Raw genomic sequence first — 23,690 nt, 5'->3', positions numbered from 1 at the left:
GACCCAAGTTGCAATTCTCTGTGACAGGTAGGACATCCGCCGGAGTTCATCAGTGTCGTTCACGCTCCGTGTTGTTCCTGTGCCCACACGGTATACGAGGTGTGAGAATAGTATCAGATGTCGAGTGACCACTGCAAACAACACAGAGGTACCGTGTACTCGCAGAAGAAGGTGGTATCGGCACCTAACAGAGTTCGGAAGTTTTTGTGCATCCTTCCTTTTAGCAGGAGGTCTCTGGGACAACGGCCATTTACTATTGTGACAAAAAATAAAACCACCTACTGCCGTCCTTGTGATTTTATTTTATTTTGTCGCTACCAGTTTCAACGCTTCATTGCGTTATCTTCAGGCTGTTTTTGCAGTGGTACAGGTTTATATGATCTCCATGCATAACCCATTAGTTGCCAGCATTACTGGATACGCAGATAATGTGTCAGCACTCCAACCGTCAACTGCCAAATCATACGGACAGATATATGTTTTTTTTTTTTTTTTTTTTTTTTTTTTTTTTTTTTTGGTCACGAGAGTTTGAAAGTGCCCTCGTCCTATGTCTCCGTTTTGTCGTATCCACATCTGTAGAGCAATCAGTCGTAACAATGGGTGGGAATACTCTCCGTCAAAGTTACCGTTCACTGCGTCTCTACGCTGCAAACGGGGATTGCCGTACCGTGTGCCGACACTTGGCATCTGCACCTCTGACCTAAAAATGAGAAGTAGACTCCCTGCAACATTCTGTGTCATCCCACACTGTTTGTCAGAGACTAGCAGTGGCAGGGCTAGGGAATTACTGCCCCACATGCAGTCCGTCACTGACACTGACTGCAAAAGGCCGCATCCGGAGCAGTGCCGCGCCCTGGAATCGTGGACTGTAGGCGAGTGGCGGTGCACTGCGTCCGGTGGCAAATCGTGGTTCTGCAGTACCTCAAACAGACTGCCGTCAATGAGTACAGTGGTGACCTGACAAGAGGTTCAATTCTTCAGACACTTCGAAGAGACATGGCAAAATTCTCAGCTCGACAGTTTCGGGAGCACTCGGATACGGACTACGGGCCACGGCCGGTAGTGATCGAGAGAATGTCTCGGGCCGTAATGTTAAGTTACAGAGGTCGTGGACCCTATACCTCCAGCGGAAAAGTATTGCCAGGTCACTTTTTGACGATACGATGCTCGTCTGACTGTAGTATAAATATCTATGAACTGGCCGCATAATGTCGAGATACTCCTGTGGCCGGCAAGATCCCCAGATCTGTCCCCTGATACGACACGTGTGAGAAGAGCTCAAAATGTTGACTCTGTCCCAATGCCAGTGTACGGAATATCGAGGACCAACCGCGATAGTCTGGGCCGCGTTGCCATCTCCGTGTCAGCCTGCCTGGTCAAATCGGTGCTCGTGTCCCGGCCAGGAGGGCTGCGACACTGTAATGGTGAGTGGGCTTGTACTGACGAGTTTTTTGTAAATCTGACTCCACTTTTTAATGACTGAAATAACATCACGTACCGTCGTGTACTTTTGTTTCATTTCCCCCTGCATCCTGGGTACTTCACTTTTTTTGTCAAACAGTATATTTACAATGTTTACCGATGTCACAATGACATAAAACACACACACACACACACACACACACACACACACACACACACACACACACACACAAAACTGTTATAAAATAAAAGATAAATTACTTACTGAGGAATCGCTGCTCTTTTCATCCCTCTTGCAAGAATCGTGACCGTTGCTTGATTTTTCGGAAGGAAGTGCACTCGATAAAATGTCTGCAAGACTCATCCCGGAATCCACTCGAGCGACGAGATCTCTTGCTAAACTCATTTCCTCTGTTATGGAAAATAAAATATTAATAATTACTGAACAATGAAAACGCGTTGGCACATCGTCAAAACGTACCCAGAATGTTTAAATGCAACAGTGTTTGAGGGTACAAAATTCAAGTTTATTTAATTCGGAAATTTTCTCAAACTTCAGATGTGCAATTTTTCTGTACCCTCGCTATCTACAAAAGAGCAAACACATATACCATTAATTTTATTGTGATATTAATAATAGTTAAAAGGAACAATGAAGTCTTCTTTATAGGTAAATGATATCTTATACACGTTCAAATATTTGTTTCGAATTGTGATTATACATATCTAATATTCCTAAGGCGACACACAGCAAACCGAGTTCGACAGCAGACACCCCTACATCGCAGCAGGTGCCGTGCGGTGCTACTGACGCAGTACGGAGTGCCGAGGAGGACCCGAGTATGCCATCCCCACGTGATTCCATGAATGTATGACACACCAATATAAATGAAGGACAGAGAATAATTTATGTTAGGCTGTCAGTTCAGAATGAGCTTAGCTATTACTAAAATCAGATTTCTATACTTATTTAGGTAGTTAAGGTTCATCATTATTTACAAATGGCAGAAGTTACTCGATGCAGATAATGACAGATAATAAGGGAACACTAATTAGTTATAATTAAAGGAGATTTTTACAATCAAAAATAGTGATAACCAAAGCTGAAAGCTGCAGTAATCGCAGAAACGCGATGACGAAATACGTCCTGATTCGACAAATATTACACAGTTGCTGGTTTCAAAAATTCGAGGAGGAGAAGAGATACATCATTATTTACATTCTGACTCAAGAACTACATTTTTTACACAGGTGCACTGGTGAACAAGATCGAATCTGCACAAAGCTGGAGGGGAAAAGAATTCAAATTGTCTTTGCCCATGAAAGCTACAGTATGGCATTTAGGGCTCAGCAACTTTGCGATATAAAATAAAATGAAGACTTCTGTGATCATTTTTATTTTTGTCATAAAACTGAAGACTGGACTAGACAATACGGATAAGTTATTGTCAAACATTTCCTTTCTAAACCGAGTTAACAGAATATTTAGAAGTGATATTGAGGTACCCTGATACAGTGGTTTGCGAATCAGTGTGCGTAATATTTACTATGAGAAGGAATTGACATCAATCGGAAGTCAGACTCGACAATTAAGAGATGCACCAAGAAAGCTGTCAAATGCTTCAAAATTTGAACCTCTTCCCCAGGTGCTAAATTTAGGAGATGGGAGACACCATGTGTATGTATGTTTTTCTAAATCTGAGTAAGGACGTAATTCAATTGCTTAGTAAGTACTTCGTTCAATTGCTTATTCAAGTTTTTTTATGTGCGTGGCTGCCTGCCTGCCCATCAATAGCTCCTCTACATGCTAAGTAGTAATTTATTCTAATTAATATTGTTGATACATCACAAAAGTAAACGCCTCCACTTATTTAAGCACAGCATGAAATTTGAAGTTATCTCTTTGCCTACTTTTCGAGAAACAGCAATAACAATGCAACAAATTTTGAAAGAAAAGAATTCACAAAATTCATTAATACTTAAGTTCTGAGGTCACACAAATAGAAGTGTCTCAGAAGGTAGCATAGCTTAATATACAGCACTATTTTATAGGATTAGCAAAAAATTCCGATGTAAATATTATTGTTAAGATTACACAGACTGAAAATTCCTCGATCGTCTGACTAAGAATGAACAAAACAAGACTGGAAATATCACACAATCGGTATATACAATTTTAACAGAGAAGCTGATGTGGAATGTATTGTATCAAATTTACACACTAGTTGTGTAAAACCCCATGAAAAGTACAAACAATAGTTGGTATGTGCTCCCCCGCCCCCTACCGGCACATATACGTGCACGTGGAAGGAATAAAAAGAGTGGAGGGCAGGAAGAGAGGGAGCGGGGTGGGGTGGGGGAGTTCCCCTTGGCTCTATAGCCCAGTCACACTCATGTGCTGTGAAGAAGAAAGCAGGTTGAAAATCTGAGCTAAACTGTAAAAGAAAAATCAGTTTAACCTGAAATACTTTAAAACTGATTGCTTTGTTTATGGCAAATATGGGAATTTTGCAACCAGACAATTACATAGTAATCAAACTGCTCCTGTCATATGGCAATTTACTGTCACGACTGGTATCAACTACCGAGCAGTCATGTTCGCATGCACAAAAGCGCAGCTGCAAGTAATGCACGAGCAGTATGAGGCTGAGCATTGTCATGTTGCAAAATGACAACTGTTGTCAGAAGTCCACATCACTTTGATCTTATTGCAGGCCAAAGCTGATTTTTTTCTCGCATACTGAAATACCTTACACTTGTGATAGTGTTTTCCCTGGTCATGTAGTATTCTAAAGTAATGTCTTGTTCATTACAAAAACAGAATCAGCAAAACCTTCCCTGCAGGTGGGAGCATCCAGAACATCTTGGGTTCTGATCATGAGAAATGTTGCCATTCCTTGCTTGCTTTCTTCATTCTGAGTTGCTGGTAGTAATCCAGTTTTGTCTCCTGTAATGATTCCCATAAAGAAGACATCACATTCTACTTTGATATGCCGCGAAAGTTCTTCACAGATTTTGATGTGTCACTCTCAGTTCTGGAGTGAGCTGCCTTGGCATCCAATTTGCAGAAATTTTGTAAAAGTTAAACACTTCACAAAAGATGCGATGTGCTGAGCCATGACTTATGTTTAGGTCTGTGGCTATTTCATCCACCAATGGGTGGCGAATTCCTATCTCAATGACTTCAACTGCTGCAGTAGACTCTGGTATCACAACATGGTATGCCTCACCTGTGCACTGAGTCTCTGTCATAGCAGTCATGCCGTTTCTGAACTTACTACTCGACTCAGGTACTTGCTGCATTGATAGTGATGCATCATCACTCTGGACCACCATTTTCCAATGGATTTAAATAGGTTTCATACATTTACCAAAAGAAAATAGACTGCTACTCTTCCTTGGCACACGTTGTAAGTGGGGCGGCCATTTAGAATTGGTACTGGGGGCGCATTTCATTTGTCTGTAGTATGCGGCCACCAGCGGGGCATCCCTTACGTCACTGGGAACAGTACTGCCAACTTGCACAACAATAGCACAAAATGTCTATTTTTAATTATACTATTAAGGTTTTCATTTGACTCCCCCTCATAGCAGATTCTAAATCAAATAATGGTTTTCAAATGTATTAATTGAAAATGCAGTATCTCCAGTAGCCACTATCAGTCTGCGTGGCATGAAATGGCCGTTCCATGTCAAATTGCCTAATTCTGGAACATTTTACATCTCGATCCTCACAGATTTTGATGAAATATTGTGATACGATTCATACATGTCCCCACCAAGTTAGATCTGTTATGTCTTGGGCAATATTTTGTTGAATGAAATGAAATTTGGCTATCTTGTACAATTGTGTGTGTTCTCTTAAGAATAATAATGACAAGAATATTACAAGCCATATTCACCCAGAAAATTTTGGACAAATTCACCTGAAAAAATTGCAAAGATTCACTTCTTCTATCCCAGGGAATAGAGGCATGACAAACGTGAAACTTGGCATATAGCAACCTAACAGCACAAGGTTCTCGAATACAAAGTTTCATTTATGTACCACTTTTCAATACTGAATAAATGAAGTGCAAAGTTGAAGACTTTATAAAAAGATCCGAAATATGGTATATTCAACCAGATTTTGCAAAAACTATATCCTCGAAAACTTTCCAAACTGAGCTCATTAATGGCCAAAAGAAATGTATTTCATTATACAATGTGAGCTAACAATGCTGGATAATTTGAATCAAAGACGAGCACGAAAACTGCAGCATGAAAAAATGTAAACTTCTGATTCTTGTATCTCATTGAGTAAATGCATGCTGAACCAAAATGTCTTACGCAATAGATCAGTAGCATAAGTATATGCTAAGTTTCATTTACCTACTATTTTTCAATAGTCTACAAATTCATCGAAAATGTGATGGTTTTTGTTAATAAGTTAAAAAATAGGGAATATTCAATACTTCTTTTACAAATACTGTTCTTTACTAAAGTTTCAAAACTAATCTTATTTGAAGCAATGTGTTTTAAGCTCCCCGGGAACAGTGGGTTTAATTTTCAACATGGGCTAACAATATTACATAAGTTGAGACTAACTAGTCGGAAAAGTCACACTGCAAATATAGTCTTAACTTTGGCTCATATCTCGCCGATTAAAAGCACGATGAACATGAAACTTCCGACAACAATAACAGAAGTTTTTCTAATATAAAATATTATTAGAGACTGCTTTCAAAATTTCCACAAAATCAGTTCAAACTTTACTTTTTTAGTAAAAATTACAGAAATAGACCACATTTGATTTGCTTTTAGAACATCTGTTTGCCATAATTGATTTCAAACTAATCACAGTTAAGAGCATGTTTTCACATATTCAGAAAATCACCTTCAACTTTCCAATTTGAGCTAACAATACCTGCAATACCTGCAAATGATAGAGAAACCTCGTTCCTTATCACACTTACCAACTTCATCCTCACCCATAATTACTTCACTTTTGAAGGCCAGACCTACAAACAAATCAGGGGAACGGCCATGGGAACCAGGATGGCTCCCTCCTATGCCAACCTCTTCATGGGCCGCATGGAGGAGGCTTTCCTGAAGACCCAACAGCTGCTTCCCCTGCCCTGGTATAGGTTTATAGATGACATCTTTGTGGTCTGGACTCATGGTGAAGAAACACTCCTTAATTTCCTCCATAACCTCAACTCCTTTTCGAATCTGAATTTCACCTGGTCCTTCTCCAAAACCCAAGCCACCTTCCTGGATGTTGACCTTCATCTTGTTGAAGCTCACATCCACACCTCTGTCCATATCAAACCCACAAACAAACAACGGTACCTTCACTTTGATAGCTGCCATCCTTTCCACATCAAACGCTCCCTTCCCTACAGCCTAGGTATTCGTGGCAAACGTATCTGCTCCAGTGACGAATCCCTCAACAACTACACCAATAACCTGACCAGTGCTTTCCTCTCCCGCAACTATCCCGCAGACCTTGTCCACAAACAGATTTCCCGAGCAATACATTCCTCCCCGTCCAACAACAATGTTCCTACCCCCAGACCACACAGAAGCATCCCCCTTGTCACCCAATATTATCCTGGCCTCGAAAACATCAACAAATTACTCCGCCAGGGATATGACTTTCTCAAGTCAACCCCTGAAATGAGATCATCCCTTGACAAAATTCTCCCCACACCACCCAGAGTTGCCTTTCGTCGCCCCCCTAACCTCCGTAACATCCTTGTTAAACCCTACAATATTCCCAGACTACCTTCTCTACCCAGCGGTTCCTACCCCTGTAACCGACCCCGCTGCAAAACCTGCCCCATGCATCCGCCCACAACCACCTACTCCAGCCCCGCTACTGGTAAAACATACACAATTCAAGGCAGGGCTACGTGTGAAACTACACATGTCATTTATCAACTGACGTGCCTGCACTGCACAGCCTTTTACATCGGCATGACAACAACCAAACTGGCTGAGCGAATGAACGGACACAGACGAACTGTCCGCCTAGGAGATGCCCAATACCCAGTAGCGGAGCATGCCCTCCAGCATAATTCTAGGGACCTAGGAACCTGCTACACCGTATGTGCCATTTGGCTTCTCCCACCCAACACCAGTCCCTCTGAACTGCGGAGATGGGAACTTGCACTCCAACACATCCTTTCATCCCGCCATCCCCCTGGACTGAACCTACGTTAAACAACCTCACTCCCATTCACTCTTCAGTCTTCTCCTCTTTCCCTTTCCTCTTTAGCCATTCACGCATCTTTTCATCCTACATAGTTGTGTTTATCTTTATACTTTACTTCTGTATGCATCCTCTTTGGTTTGAAGCTGGCACAGTACTTACAGTAGAATATCTTTGGCTTCCCTCTGACAACCATGCCTCCATCCTTGCTACCCTCCCTGTTTACCTTTCCCTGTTGCTTCATAACCTGGGTTGTGAGTAACTGAATCCACTTTCCCTTCTTCCCTTTTTTCCCCCTCTCTCCTCCCTGATGAAGGAACAAAGTTCCGAAAGCTAGGAATGTAAATTTTCAGTTCTGTTTTATGTGTATCTATCGGCTGTACTGAGCTGAGGTAAGTACTGGCCAGCCCCTCTATCTCTTTGTTAGTATTTGAAAGAACATTTGAACCAACGAGTGTTACTTCAAACACTTTCCAAGAATATTCGTACCTTTTGGACCAAGTATAGGCATGAAGATGAGCAGAACAAGGAACCAGCAAAACCCGAAATTTGTTATGTATGCGACAGGCATGAAAACAACAGAACAAAAAAAAGATGACGACAACAACAACAACATGTAAGGAACAAAGAATATTGGCAACTTATAAATCACAATGACAGTAATAGACAAGTGTGAAGAAATAAATAAAAAAATATTTTTAAACAGCTATGAAATGTTATGTTTTGTCAATTAAAACATAGCTAGTGATTACATAAAGATTATTTTTCCTACAGTTAAAAATGTTAATACTAACTGGGGTGTACAAACTGCAAGGCACCCACTCTAAGTTTGAAATTCATTCCCATCAAAAGGTTAAGAACCTGGATGAATAAACCCACCCTTGTCTGGAACTGCACAGCTACTGAGTGGCCCTAATGGCCAAGGAGGCTAGTCTGTTCATGTTCTTGAACTGGTAGCGACAATGTCACCACGGACCAATGCAATCCACTGAGATATTACTTGTTGATTTAAAAATGAAAACCACATGCAATGAAACATGGACAATAGACTGCTGCATTATAGCCTGTGGCCATGGTACATTCCCTCATATTTGTCAGTCACTTTCACTTTCAGGTATTGTTAGTGCACACTGGAAATTGAAACGGAAGTTTCTGAATGCTTGAAAATATACCTTTCCAAATGTTGTTAGTATGGAATCAATTATGGACAGCAGATGCTCTACAAGCTATGCAATGTGATCTGTTTTCATAGTTTGTAAGAAAAAATCAAGTTTGCTCCGATTTTGTAGAAACTGAGAAAGCAGTATGTGAATGATATTTTTTTTAGAAAACTTCATGTTACTAATTTGTTGCGTCCAAAGTTTCATGTTTATTGTGCCTTTAATCAACGAGATACAAGATCTCAAAGTTAAACCTTTATTCACAGTGCAGTTTTTCTGGATAGCCCTGGTGGGGCTTAAAACACATCCTTTTGAATGAGACTGCTTTGTAGCTTTACTAGAAAATTGTATTTGTAAAAGAAGTGTTAGTGTACCCTAATTTCACAATAATTGTCATTTTTGATGAATTTGTAGATTATTGAAAAATATTAGGTGAATGAAATTTTATATCTAACATCCTTATGGTAATGATCTATTGCATATAAAGTTTCATGTTCAGCATGCATTTACTCTATGAGAACTGTGATTTTTTTTTCATAATGTGATTTTTTCCGCCCAATTTTGATTCAAATTATCTAGCATTGTTAACCCATGTTGGATAATCAAATGTACATTTTTTGCCAGTTAAAGTCATGGTCTTTCTAATGAGCCCAGATAGAAAAGTTTTATAGAACAGTCTTTTCTGCAAAATAATTTTAGGATCTTTTTACAAAATCTTCAACTTTGGACTTCATTTATTTAGTACTGGACAGAGGCACATTTATATTTGAGAAGAATGCTTTTTAGGTTACTACATGCCAAGTTCCCATTTGTCATACCATTAGTACCTGACATATAAGAAACAAAACTGAAATTTTTTTGGACACCAATTCTTTTAGGTGAATTTGTCTAACATTTTATGGCTGAAGATGGCTCATAAAATTATTTTTGTTATTATTTTCGAGATAATACATGAAGTTGTACAAGATGGCCAACATTCACTTCTTTCAACAAAATATTGCCCAAGCTGCCAGAAATTCCCGTTCACTCTTGTCAAAGTCGTGTATGGACTTCAGCAAGTGATTATACCATAGCCAGTATTACTTCGATGAACATGATACTTGACCAATGTTTATTGGGTGCAAATGCGAATGTTCATATAAAATTACCCAAAAGCAAAGTGTGTAAGTGGGTAATACCACCAATCATATCTCAGCATGAGTTGTTACAAAAACAAGACTTACACGACAAAAACACAAAGACATGTTAAAATCCAAAGAATGAGGTGCCCAAACATATACTTACGTTCAACATGTGCGAATGCACAAAAGACACCACGAGGGCAGTACCCGGCAGTTTGAACGTCATTACATTTTGTCGACTTGTAAATCTCAGGGTGAAATTGTTGCTCAGTGCGTGTATGACAGTATGCACACTGATCACCGTTGTCACAATTGCTTGGTTCACCCCATTCGTCACCGTGTTTGACACTCGGACAAGGTGTCGATCTGAAACGAAACAGATACCGAGCAAGATGTTATTTCTATTAATTATCTATTTCAAATAGTCTATGTGTCACTTAGACTGGGGTTGGAGTTAAGAGCCACTAGGTAGCACCATTCAGGTATAAATCTTTAGCCCCACATCCTGTCGACATCGGTAATTTAATATTTATAAGTTCTGGGAAATCCTGTGACTTTCTTGTCACCAAAATTCTGTACTATTTTAAATACTTCAACTGCCTGTAAAATAAAATATAGGAGTATTGACCCTTCAATGGGAAGTTAAGCTATACAATGTATAGAATCATATAATTCCCCCCCCCCCCCCCCTCTCATTCTTTTCTAATAATTTTGTACCCTAGAGAATATTGGCATACAAACAAACAAGGAGAGATATGCTCTTCAATCGATTAATCTTCTGTTTGTCTCTATAAGCAATAACAGGCGGACATATTACGAGTTCCGCCGAGCAAAAAAAAAAAAAAAAAAAAAAAAAAAAAAAAAAAAAAAAAAAAAAAAAAAAAAAAACCTTACCAATTTCTTTCAAAATTTCTTTTTTAATTATTTAAGCAGCAATTTTTTAATCAGTTTCCATTATATATTTTACTTTATGCACCCCCTCCCCCTCCCCCCTCCTCCTCCTCTGTTCTCAGAGACACTATTCCACAAACCACTATGTTCATGCAATAAAGTTTTAGTTTTAAGTGTTGGGTTTCAGTGGCAACTCCTCTCTCCAATTCAACATAAAAATCTACTGACTATATGACACAGTTTTATAGTGACATCAGGCACTTCAGAACTTCAACAATGCCAGACACTTATGGTCTATCCAGTCTAAAGAGGCATGGATACAAAACTACCAATGAGTCACCTCCAATTTATATAAAAGCACTGTGATACAAAGAAGCAATTGGATGCACTTTTAACATTTTAAATTGTTATCAAGGCAACTCAAAGTATTCAAGTGCACCTGTAAGTCAACTACACATCAGGCATCCATTGGTATTTTTGGAGTGGCTCACTGTGGTAAAGCATATCAGTTTGGGGAAAGTGACATGTGTGTCATCACCTACCTGATGGATGAATGATGGTCGTGACATTTGCAGAATTTATTTTACTACTTAAGTGATTTAGATTCACATAGTGTTCGTAAGTTTATTTCATATTTTTGCAGGTACACGTGTCTGGATGGATGCAGCACATCTGTGAGGCAGGACAATGTTTGCAACTCGTCTATTCTTTGTGGTGCCTGGCAGTTTGGCAGTTTACTCCACCCTATGTTCCCCAGGCTCGGACATGTACAGTGCCCCATGGAATATGAGTACCATGATAATATGTCAAAAACAAAAGAGGAAACTAGAAGATATATTTTATCTGTAACATGAGCTAAAAAAGTTGTTATTCATGTCAAACAGTACATGTGTAATGTCACAGTTTATGAAGGTTACCATCTGGTAAAGGGGAGATCAATATAATCAGATTTCTAAGGACACGCTTTTTATTACTGTTAGAAAGTTGAGGTAAGAGAAGAAAGGTTCGCAGCTGCCAATGCAGAAGAAGATGCAGAGAAGACAAAGTTCACGTACGAAGAAAAAACAGGGTTTAACTGTATGGCTAACTTAGAAGTTGCAACACAGTATTTAAAAGTAACAGCGATCATAAATTTTATCAATCATACACAAATTATAAATTTTATCAAACATAAACACTTTTCACAGATCACAGAATACTTTGAGGTCAGAATCTGACATAATGGTTAAGAACAATGAGGATCAGCACACTAGCAGGATGAAATTTCTGATAGAGATAATGAGCTACTGGTAAAGCTAACAGGAAATCCTCCTGACAAAAGAACAAATGAGTCCAGTGTAACTGAGGGACACTGGAACTTAGCTCATTCTTCATATGATTCCGTGAACTAATTTACCTCCTCTTTCACATGACACTACAGCTAATTCAGGTTGCTTGATTAATTATTATATCATTAGGTTGAACCCATGTAAGTAATTTCACATTTCGAACTCTGAAAAGTAATTTTCAATAATATGTCAAAATACTTGTCGATATTACATCCATCCATTGTTAGGAACATGTACAATCAATCTGTTTCTTTATAATTAGAACTATTCAGTTCCAAACAACAAAATAATGTAAGCGACACCAAAAAATAACATACGTACAGTATCTTTGAAACAAGAAACATGTTAGGAAGATTTGGGATGGAGTAATTCATGTGCAATTAACTAAAATGTAATCAACACTGTTTATGCAGTGCATTTCAAAGATATTTCCTTAGAAACAGAAGAATTGTGGTTGATTTGGTACCACATTCAATGTATTTCACTTGTAGCTACTGGATGATGATATTTTTTTGCAATTGCTGATAATTTTTCTAATTATAATTGGCAAATTTGCTGTATGTAACAATGTACAAATTGCTATAATGAGAGTGTGAGGGGGAGGAGAAGAATATCAATCACTTCTGTCACCACACCAGAGAATGTTATCACTCGATGCCACACAAAATCTGGGCGGGGAACTAAAAACGTGTAACGGTCAGAGTCTGACAACAAAACATTGAACCCACCAGCAATAGTCACTCTGAACTCCAGCACACGACTGTGTCGTATCTTTGTGTGAGGCCAATCAAGAAGATTGGTTGCTTGATTTGGGAGAGGGGACCAAAGAGCAAGGTCGTCGGTCTCATCGGATTACAGAAGGACGGGGAAGGAAGTCAGCCGTGACCTTTCAAAGAAACCATCCCAGCACTTGCCTAAAACGATTAAGGGAAATCGCAGAAAACCTAAATCAAGATGGCTGGACGCGAGTTTGAACCGTCGTCCTCCCAAATGTGAGTCCAGTGTGCTAATCACTGTGCCACCTCTCTTGGTCCAATTAAGAAGGCTGTCACATTTCGTCCTTTCTGACTACAATCTGATTTTGTAAAGATTTTGCAGAACTCCCATCACTAGTTATTTTCCTTCTGTGGCTTGTTTGGCATAATATCTTTTCTTTACAACAGTCTTACATCATATCTGTCGAATATTTAGGGCTCTTGATAGTTTGTGCAGTTAATAGCCACAATAACCGATTTGTACTAGTTACGAGTTAGATGATGAACTATGTTCAGATTTGATCATAACAACATCACTATTCTCATGTAGGGATGTATTTGTTTGTTAATATGTGCACATGCAGCTCTTTCGTATGGCTTAATGATTATCATATCCTCTTTGGTAAAATATTCTGGAGTTGAAATAATTCCCCATTTGAATCTCCAGGTGGAACTACTCAGAAGTAGTTGTTTTCTAGAGGAACAAACCTGCTGTCCTATGGGCTGTAACAGAGAATGCTGTATCCCTCAATCAAGGTGGCACATTAGAGAATTTAAGGAGAGAGATGGATAGACTTAAGCTAGATATAGTGAGGAATAGTCAAGTGCTGTTGTGGCAGGAAGAACAGTGCTCTTGGTCCAATCAGTACAGTGTTATTAACACAAAATGAAATAGGATGAGTAGGTCTAACAATGAATACGAATGCAGGAGAGTAGATAAGCTTCTATAAACAGCATAACGAATACATCATTACAATGAAAACAGATATTATGAAGATAGATACGAAGATAACATCCACCACAGTAGTACAAGTTTAAACACCAACAAGCTCTGCAGATGAAGAGACCGGAAGAATGTGCGATGAGATAAATAAAATTATTCAACTGTTGTAATTGTGACAGAGAGTGAAGTTTGGTAGCAGGAAAGGAATAAATAGGAAAATTTTAGGAGAACATGGACAGGGGCAAGGGGAGAGGGAGATGGAGAGGGTACAGCAACAAAAGAGGTAGACCCTAGTGGAATTTTGCACAGAGCACAATTTAATCATTTTACATGGTCTATGAATAACAAAATAAATTTGCATGCATGGAAGAGAACAGCAGAAAGTGGAAGGTTTCAGACATATTGCACAATGGTAAGACAGAGATGCTGAAACCAGATTTTAAATTTTAAGATATTTGCAGGGGGCAGATGTGGACTTCGTCTGTATGTTGATTATGAACTGCAGATTAAAACTGAAGGAATTGCAGAGAAATATGAAATTAAGGAAATGGGACCTGGATAAAAAGAAAGTATGAGAATTTGATCAGAGTTTCAAACAGAGTGTTAGGCAATGATTGATTGAAACACGGGAACGGAAACAACAGAAGATGAATGGGTAGCTTTGACGAATGAAACACTGAAGGCAACTGAGAATGAAATAGGCAAAAAGACAAGTTCTAGTAGAAATCTGTGGATAACGCAATAGATACTGAATTTAACTATGGTACGAGAAATTTGGAAATGGAATTAAAGTTCAGGGATAAAAACAAAAACTTTGAAGTTTTCCTATGATGAAATTCTATTGGACATGACAAAGGATTTGGAAGAAATCACTTGAATGGAACGGAAGTCACCTCGATAGAAGGTTGTACGAAGATCATCAATAAGAGTAAAAGATGGGTAACAGACTGTAGTTGAATCAGGTGACACTCACTCATAGAATTATACTATCAAATGAGACACTAAAACCAGTTGTTGTATTTTGTTATTTTGCAGCAAAATATCTGACAATGGCCAAAGTAGATATGATTTAAAATGCAGACTAGCAATGAAAAGAAAAAAAAAGAGTTCTTAAAAACACAATTTGTTAACTTGAAATGTAAACTTAAGTGTTAGGAAGTCTTTCCAGAAGGTAATTGTATACAGTGTACCCTCGAACATAAGTGAAACGTGACCAATAAACAGATCAGACAAGAAGAGAATAGAAGCTTTTGAAATCTGGTGCTACACGAGATCAGATGGGTACATCTAATAACTAATGAAGAGATACTGAATCAAAGTACAGAGAAAAAGAAGTCTTTGGCTCAACTTGACTAAAAGAAGAGACCAGTTACTAGGATGTAGTTAGAATGGCAGAGAGAGAGAGAGAGAGAGAGAGAGAGAGAGAGAGAGAGAGAGAGAGAGAGAGAGACTAAACCTCAAATACTGTAAGTAGGTTCACCTACATCTACATGACTACTCGAACCGTATCTACGACGACTACTCGAACCGTATCTACGACGACTACTCGAAGCTTATCTACGACGACTACTCGAACCTTATCTACGACGACTACTCGAACCTTATCTACGACGACTACTCGAACCTTATCTACGACGACTACTCGAACCTTATCTACGGCGACTACTCGAACCTTATCTACGGCGACTACTCGAACCTTATCTACGGCGACTACTCGAACCTTATCTACGACGACTACTCGAACCTTATCTACGACGACTACTCGAACCTTATCTACGACGACTACTCGAACCTTATCTACGACGACTACTCGAACCTTATCTACGACGACTACTCGAACCTTATCTACGACGACTACTCGAACCTTATCTACGACGACTACTCGAACCTTATCTACGACGACTACTCGAACCTTATCTACGACGACTACTCGAACCTTATCTACGACGACTACTCGAACCTTATCTACGACGACTACTCGAACCTTATCTACGACGACTACTCGAACCTTATCTACGACGACTACTCGAACCTTATCTACGACGACTACTCGAACCTTATCTACGACGACTACTCGAACCTTATCTACGACGACTACTCGAACCTTATCTACGACGACTACTCGAACCTTATCTACGACGACTACTCGAACCTTATCTACGACGACTACTCGAACCTTATCTACGACGACTACTCGAACCTTATCTACAACGACTACTCGAACCTTATCTACAACGACTACTCGAACCTTATCTACAACGACTACTCGAACCTTATCCACAACGACTACTCGAACCTTATCCACAACGACTACTCGAACCTTATCTACAACTACTACTCCAACCTTATCTACACGACTGCTCAAACCTTATCTACACGACTGCTCTGTTATTCATATGCAAGTGATTGACAGGGAGTGAACTACACCACTTTCAGATTATCCGTTCTCAAATCTGATGTGAAAAACAAACATCTACATCTTTCCGTGCACGCTCTGTGATCTCCCTATATATTTGGGACTCAACAAAATATTTTCACATTTGGAGGAAAAGTTAGTAATTGAAATTTCATTACAAGATCACACTGCGACAAAAAACACCTTTGTTTTAATGATAGAAACTCCAACTCTTGAATCGCATCTGTGAAACTCTCCCATTCAGGGCAGCACTACTCCAGAAGAGGACAGACAAGCATAGTGTGGGCAGTCTCTTTAGTAGATGGACAGCATCATCTGCAAACAATCTACAGAGTGATGCTCCAATTGTATCCTAAAGCATTTACATGGATTAGGAACAGCAGAACTGTAACACTTCATTGGGGAACATCAGATATCGCTTCTGTTTCATTCGCTGACTTTCTGTCAGTTACTATGAACTGTAACCCTTCAGACAGGAAATCACGAATGTAGTCGCACGAACTAAGATGATACTCTTTAGATTCGATTAGAAACCGTTTCTGAGGAACGGTGTGGAATGACTTCTGGAAATCTAGGAATATGAAATCAATTTGAGATCCTCTGAGAATAGTATTCATTACTCTTATGAGTAAAGACCCAGCTATGTATCACAATAATGATATTTTCTGAAACCATGTTGACTGTATGTCAATAGATCATTTTCTTCAAGGTGTTTCATAATGTTCAAATGCAGAATTTGTATATAATATGACAACGGATGTATGTATGTTACATATGTTGTCCTAATCCAATGGATCAATTTCGACCAACTTGGTACACATACTACTTACTGTACGTAAAGAAGTACTATAGGGGTAAGTACTACCTCCCATTGGAGGGTGGGGGTGAAAGTGGGGTGACATGGGAGATGGACAGAGAGAAGGGGTAGAGTAGATGAACAGAGAGAGGTGGTGGGGGAGGGCGAGATGGACAGAGAGAAGGGGGAGGAAGGGATGGTTAGAGGGGGGAGAGGAGGAGGTGGTCAGAGGGGAATGAGGAGAGGGGTAGGAGGAGGAGGAGGAGATGTATGCAATGTACAGTCTTAGACATAAAAACTAACCGCTGTCCAGCCGCCACAGAAACTAAGCCTGAACCGTTCACTTAAGGTGGCCAATAAAACTGAATGCCCCTGACAAAACCAAGTCCAGCAATCTGCACAATCTGGAAACACTGTAAGATGCGGAAGTGTCAGGTGGAAGTGTTGTCTACTTTCTAGATGTCTTCCGATTGTGCGGGCCTGTGGTCTAGTGGTAACCGTCGTGCATTCTAAACTTATGGTCACCTGTTCGTGTTCAACTGCTGCCCCCCCCCCCCCCCCCCCCCCCACCGCCTCCATTTTTAACCACATTTCAGCCCTTGTCTAAAGTTATGAGTGTGATTGAACATCGAAGATAATTCGCTTCACATTCTACCCACCAACAACAACAAGTACTTCCGGAAACAATTCTGTAGGACAGCTCGTGGCTGCGTCGCTATCATAACAGCTTACGCTCGAGCGTTTCCTCGCGCTGCAGCGGCGAACGGCCACCGGCCAGACGCCACCTGCCGCCAGAAATTCAGCGCCGCTCAGGTGAACACAGTGCGACGATGTCAGTGTATAAATCAACTGTCATTTTCGAATTTGAAGTTCTGGTTATCATTTTACAGTTGAGCATTGGATTTTGTATACCTGAAAACCATGAACTACGATTAAGCATTATAAAATTGAGTTGCAAGTGGAAAAAGGTGTAATATGAGCAACACAATATTTCCATTTGGTATAACGGAGGGGTGAATGCAGAGGAGGCAGCTAGAAAGATTTGAACTGTGTGTGGAGCGAGTGCTTTTGGGAAAAATACGCTAGAAAAAGATATTGTTGTTTCAACAAGTATCTTTCTGGCATGAATGATTTTCCACATTAAGGAAGTCTAAAAATGCTGATATATGTGATGGATTACCATTTAATCATCATTCGACATTTACATTCAACAGGCAAAGTTCAGAAGTCTGGTGTAGAAGTACTGCAAGCTCTAATTCGAAACAACAAAAATCAACGGAGTGACTATTATTGAACATCATCAGGTCGCTCATTGAGCATTCCTATGCAGTACCGTCAGTGGTGACAAGTTATGATGCCTTTATCGTTAACTTCCTAAGAAGAAATGAAAGGCTGAGCCCCACCAAAAGACGTAAACTGGTAGTGTGAACATATTTTACACCTGATAGTTCCAAAAATGTGTTTTGGGCTACGAATTCTGACCCCAAGGGGTGTGTGCATCACAGCTGGAATTTGTTGCCAACAACTGAAACACCTTTCGGTCACAGTGTAAGAAAATCGACTGACAAAACTACATCACCTGTGCTACTGCATGACAACGCACTCTGTTGATTTGAGAAACAGAACTTTCGAGGAGATTGACAGCAAAGTCGTCTCTCAGGCAATTGATAGGGAAGTTCCCTCTCAAGTACTTGTCCTTCTCATCATATACTCGTAAAATTTTACCTTTCCCGCTGTCGATTGATCAACCGTCAAGGCAATTCATTTCTAGACGAAAATACTCTTTAAACTACACTACTTTAATGACATCGTTATAACCAGTAGGTTTCTGCAGTACACTACTTTAGCATTATCAGATTGTTTTAGATGTCGTGAAAGAAAATTCTGCCGTTGATTAATTTCTCTTTGATGATTACTGTTGCGTTCAGTAAACTAATAGACAGAAACATCACGTCGGCAGTCTATCTTAATAAAGCATTACTTATCTGTAAGACGATTGAGCCTATTTCAACACGAGTTAGTAGGATATTACTGACTTTTGACTTCGAAAAGGTCTGTATTTACTTCATGTCCTGCATCATTCGCAAATATTATGAAAATGTGGCAGTTCATAGATAAAATTATGTATTCACAACAACAAAAAATGTCGGCAGAAAACAAAAGTGGCATTACGAGTTTAGTAGTACCATAAGGTTTTCGCTCTGACACTAAGGGTTTGTGGACATTAATCACTGGTTCCTAGCTAATTCCTTGTCACTAAACTTTGAAAAAACACACTACATGCAGTTCAGAACCTGTAAGGAGTGTTCCACGATCATATGCCTGACATATGATTACAAGCAGATAGAAGAAGCGGACGGTGTTAAATTCTCGGGATTACAGCTTGATAATAAATTCAACTGGGAAAAGCACACCACAGAAGTGCTGAAGCGTCATAACAAATCTCTATTTGCAATGCCAATTGTGTCGGACATAGGGAATATAAAAATGAAAAAGCTGGCATACTATGCTTACTTTCATTCCATAATGTCGTATGGGATTATTTTTTGGGGTAATTCATCAAGCCAAGCTAAAGTTTTCCGGGCACAAAAACGTGCAGTAAGAGTTATATGTGGTTTGAACTCAAGAACATCCTGCAGAAGCCTGTTTAGGGAACTAGGAATACTAACTACTGCTTCCCAATATATCTATTCTTTAATGAAATTTGTCATTAAAAATATATCACTTTTTCAAACCAACAGCTCAATTCATGGCATCAATACTAGAAATGAGAATAATCTTCACAAGGATTTAAAGTCACTTAGTCTTGTACAAAAAGGTGTGCATTATTCAGGAACACGCATTTCCAATAACTCGCCAGCAGCTATAAAAAGATTAACTACCAATGAAATTCAGTTTAAGAGAAACCTAAAGGATTTATTGGTGGCCAACTTCTTCTACTCCATTGATGAATTTCTCAGTAGAACCAACTGATTTGTGTGTGTGTGTAACTTCTGCACAATTTCAGTGCAGTAATGCGTTCATTGTAAGTAAGTATTATAGTAGTTGTATTACCTGTTTATAACCTTGTTTGTTGTTTTTTGTGGTCTTCAGTCCTGAAACTGGTTTGATGCAGCTCTCCACGCTACTCTATCCTGTGCAAGCTTTTTCATCTCCCAGTACCTACTGCAACCTACATCCTTCTGAATCTGCTTAGTGTATTCATCTCTTGGTCTCCCTCTACGATTCTTACCCTCCACGCTGCCCTCCAATACTAAATTGGTGATCCCTTAATGCCTCAGAACATGTCCTACCAACCGATCCCTTCTTCTGGTCACGTTGTGCCACAAACTTCTCTTCTCCTCAATCCTATTCAATACTTCCTCATTAGTTATGTGATTTACCCATCTAATCTTCAGCATTCCTCTGTAATACCACATTTCGAAAGCTGCTATTCTCTTCTTGTCCAAACTATTTATCGTCCATGTTTCACTTCCGTACATGGCTACACTCCATACAAACACTTTCAGAAACAACTTCCTGACTCTTAAATCTATACTCGATGTTAACAAATTTCTCTTCTTGAGAAACGCTTTCCTTGCCATTGCCAGTCGACATTTTATATCCTCTCTACTTCGACCATCATCAGTTATTTTGCTCCCCAAATAGCAAAACTCCTTTACTACTTTAAGTGTCTCATTTCCTAATCTAATTCCCTCAGCATCACCCGACTTAATTAGACTACATTCCATTATCCTTGTTTCGCTTTTGTTGATGTTCATCTTATATCCTCCTTTCAAGACACTGTCCATTCCGTTCAACTGCTCTTCCAAGTCCTTTGCTGTCTCTGACAGAATTACAATGTCATTGGCGAACCTCAAAGTTTTTATTTCTTCTCCATGAATTTTAATACCTACTCCGAATTTTTGTTTTGTTTCCTTTACTGCTTGCTCAATATACAGATTGAACAACATCGGGGAGAGGCTACAACCCTGTCTTACTCCCTTCCCAACCACTGCTTCCCTTTCATGCCCCTCGACTCTTATAACTGCCATCTGGTTTCTGTACAAATTGTAAATAGCCTTTCGCTCCCTGTATTTTACCCCTGCCACCTTTAGAATTTGAAAGAGAGTATTCCAGCCAACATTGTCAAAAGCTTTCTCTAAGTCTACAAATGCTACAAACGTAGGTTTGCCTTTCCTTAATCTTTCTTCTAAGATAAGTCGTAAGGTCAGTATTGCCTCACGTGTTCCAGTGTTTCTATGGAATTCACACTGATCTTCCCCGAGGTTGGCTTCTACTAGTTTTTCCATTCGTCTGTAAAGAATTTGTGTTAGTATTTTGCAGCTGCAGCTTATTAAACCGATTGTTCGGTAATTTTCACATCTGTCAACACCTGCTTTCTTTGGGATTGGAATTATTATATTCTTCTTGAAGTCTGAGGGTATTTCGCCTGTTTCATACATCTTGCTCACCAGATGGTAGAGTTTTGTCAGGACTGGCTCTCCCAAGGCTGTCAGTAGTTCCAATGGAATGTTGTCTACTCCGGGGGCCTTGTTTCGACTCAGGTCTTTCAGTGCTCTGTCAAACTCTTCACGCAGTATCATATCTCCCAGTTCATCTTCATCTACATCCTCTTACATTTCCATAATATTGTCCTCAAGTACATCGCCCTTGTATAGACCCTCTATATACTCCTTCCACCTTTCTGCTTTCCCTTCTTTGCTTAGAACTGGGTTTCCATCTGAGCTCTTGATATTCATACAAGTCGTTCTCTTATCTCCAAAGGTCTCTTTAATTTTCCTGTAGGCAGTATCTATCTTACCCCTAGTGAGATAGGCCTCTACATCCTTACATTTGGCCTCTAGCCATCCCTGCTTAGGCATTTTGCACTTCCTGTCGATCTCATTTTTGAGACGTTTGTATTCCTTTTTGCCTGCTTCATTTACTGCATTTTTATATTTTCTCCTTTCATCAATTAAATTCAATATTTCTTCTGTTACCCAAGGATTTCTACTAGCCCTCGTCTTTTTACCTACTTGATCCTCTGCTGCCTTCACTACTTCATCCCTCAAAGCTACCCATTCTTCTTCTACTGTATTTCTTTCCCCCATTCCTGTCAATTGTTCCCTTATGCTCTCCCTGAAACTCTGTACAACCTCTGGTTCTTTCAGTTTATCCAGGTCCCATCTCCTTACGTTCCCTTCTTTTTGCAGTTTCTTCAGTTTTAATCTACAGTTCATAACCAATAGATTGTGGTCAGAGTCCACATCTGCCCCTGGAAATGTCTTACAATTTAAAACCTGGTTCCTAAATCTCTGTCTTACCATTATATAATCTATCTGATACCTTTTAGTATCTCCAGGGTTCTTACATGTATACAACCTTCTTTCATGATTCTTAAATCAAGTGTTAGCTATGATTATGTTGTGCTCTGTGCAAAATTCTACCAGACGGCTTCCTCTTTCATTTCTTAGCCCCAATCCATATTCACCTACTATGTTTCCTTCTCTCCCTTTTCCTACACTCGAATTCCAGTCACCCATGACTATTAAATTTTGATCTCCCTTCACAATCTGAACAATTTCTTTTATTTCATCATACATTTCTTCAATTTCTTCGTCATCTGCAGAGCTAGTTGGCATATAAACTTGTACTACTGTAGTAGGTGTGGGCTTCGTATCTATCTTGGCCACAATAATGCGTTCACTATGCTGTTTGTAGTAGCTTCCCCGCATTCCTATTTTCCTATTCATTATTAAACCTACTCCTGCATTACCCCTATTTGATTTCGTGTTTATAACCCTGTAGTCACCTGACCAGAAGTCTCCGATCCGTAGAACGCCAGTTTTCTTTCTCCTGATAACGACATCCTCTTGAGTAGTCCCCGCCCGGAAATCCGAATGGGGGACTATTTTACCTCCGGAATATTTTACCCAAGAGGACGCCATCATCATTTAATCATACAGTAAAGCTGCATGCCCTCAGGAAAAATTACGGCTGCAGTTTCCCCTTGCTTTCAGCCATTCGCAGTACCAGCACAGCAAGGCCGTTTTGGTTATTGTTACAAGGCCAGATCAGTCTATCATCCAGACTGTTGCCCTTGCAGCTACTGAAAAGGCTGCTGCCCCTCTTCAGGAACCACACGTTTGTCTGGCCTCTCGACAGATACCCCTCCGTTGTGGTTGCACCTACGGTACAGCTATCTGTATCGCTGAGGCGTGCAAGCCTCCCCACCAACAGCTAGGTCCATGGTTCATGGAGGGGGGTTTATAACCTTATAAATAAATAAAAAAACATACATTTTTATTTTAAATTCAGTGCACTATTATTTTTAAAATTATTCTTTCATATAGTGTTCGTTAAAAAATGCCGATCATACCACTTGGGACCTGTAGAATGGTACATTAGCTTAATTGTTTGAGTTGTAAATATTTGTCTTGTATTGTTGTTTTTCTGACATGTTCTACATTCTGGAGGACCTCCTCACTACGGATCAATTGGAATGAAAGTAAATCTAATCTAATCTAAACTAAAAGTAGCAAGACGAATTATGCTCAAGTGTTGTCTTACGATTCCCTCATTGAATTTTTATCTGCCTGCTTGTAGCTCTCCCACAAAGAAATTAAATATCTGGCTTTCTGCGAGTATCGAAAGGCGAACAGAGGCAGCGTGCACCTGACACT

General features: G+C 39.6%; 1 protein-coding gene across 1 annotated transcript in view; it reads right to left on the bottom strand.

Annotated features, from left to right (window-relative positions):
* The window catches only part of LOC124596499 (putative E3 ubiquitin-protein ligase UNKL), a 268,521-nt gene that overhangs the window by 161,340 nt on the left and 83,491 nt on the right, over positions 1-23,690 (bottom strand). Inside the window, exons 6-7 of the mRNA XM_047135658.1 lie at positions 10,060-10,262; positions 1,688-1,833 (exon numbers count right to left, since the gene is read on the bottom strand). Coding sequence (XP_046991614.1) covers positions 1,688-1,833; positions 10,060-10,262 — 349 coding nt within the window. The remainder of the gene's footprint in view (positions 1-1,687; positions 1,834-10,059; positions 10,263-23,690) is intronic.

Source organism: Schistocerca americana, chromosome 2 (genome assembly GCF_021461395.2).
Source record: "Schistocerca americana isolate TAMUIC-IGC-003095 chromosome 2, iqSchAmer2.1, whole genome shotgun sequence".
Classification (NCBI taxonomy): Eukaryota; Metazoa; Arthropoda; class Insecta; order Orthoptera; family Acrididae; genus Schistocerca; species Schistocerca americana.
Note: the sequence above shows the minus strand (reverse complement) of the source record. Positions and strands in the feature narration are given on the sequence as shown.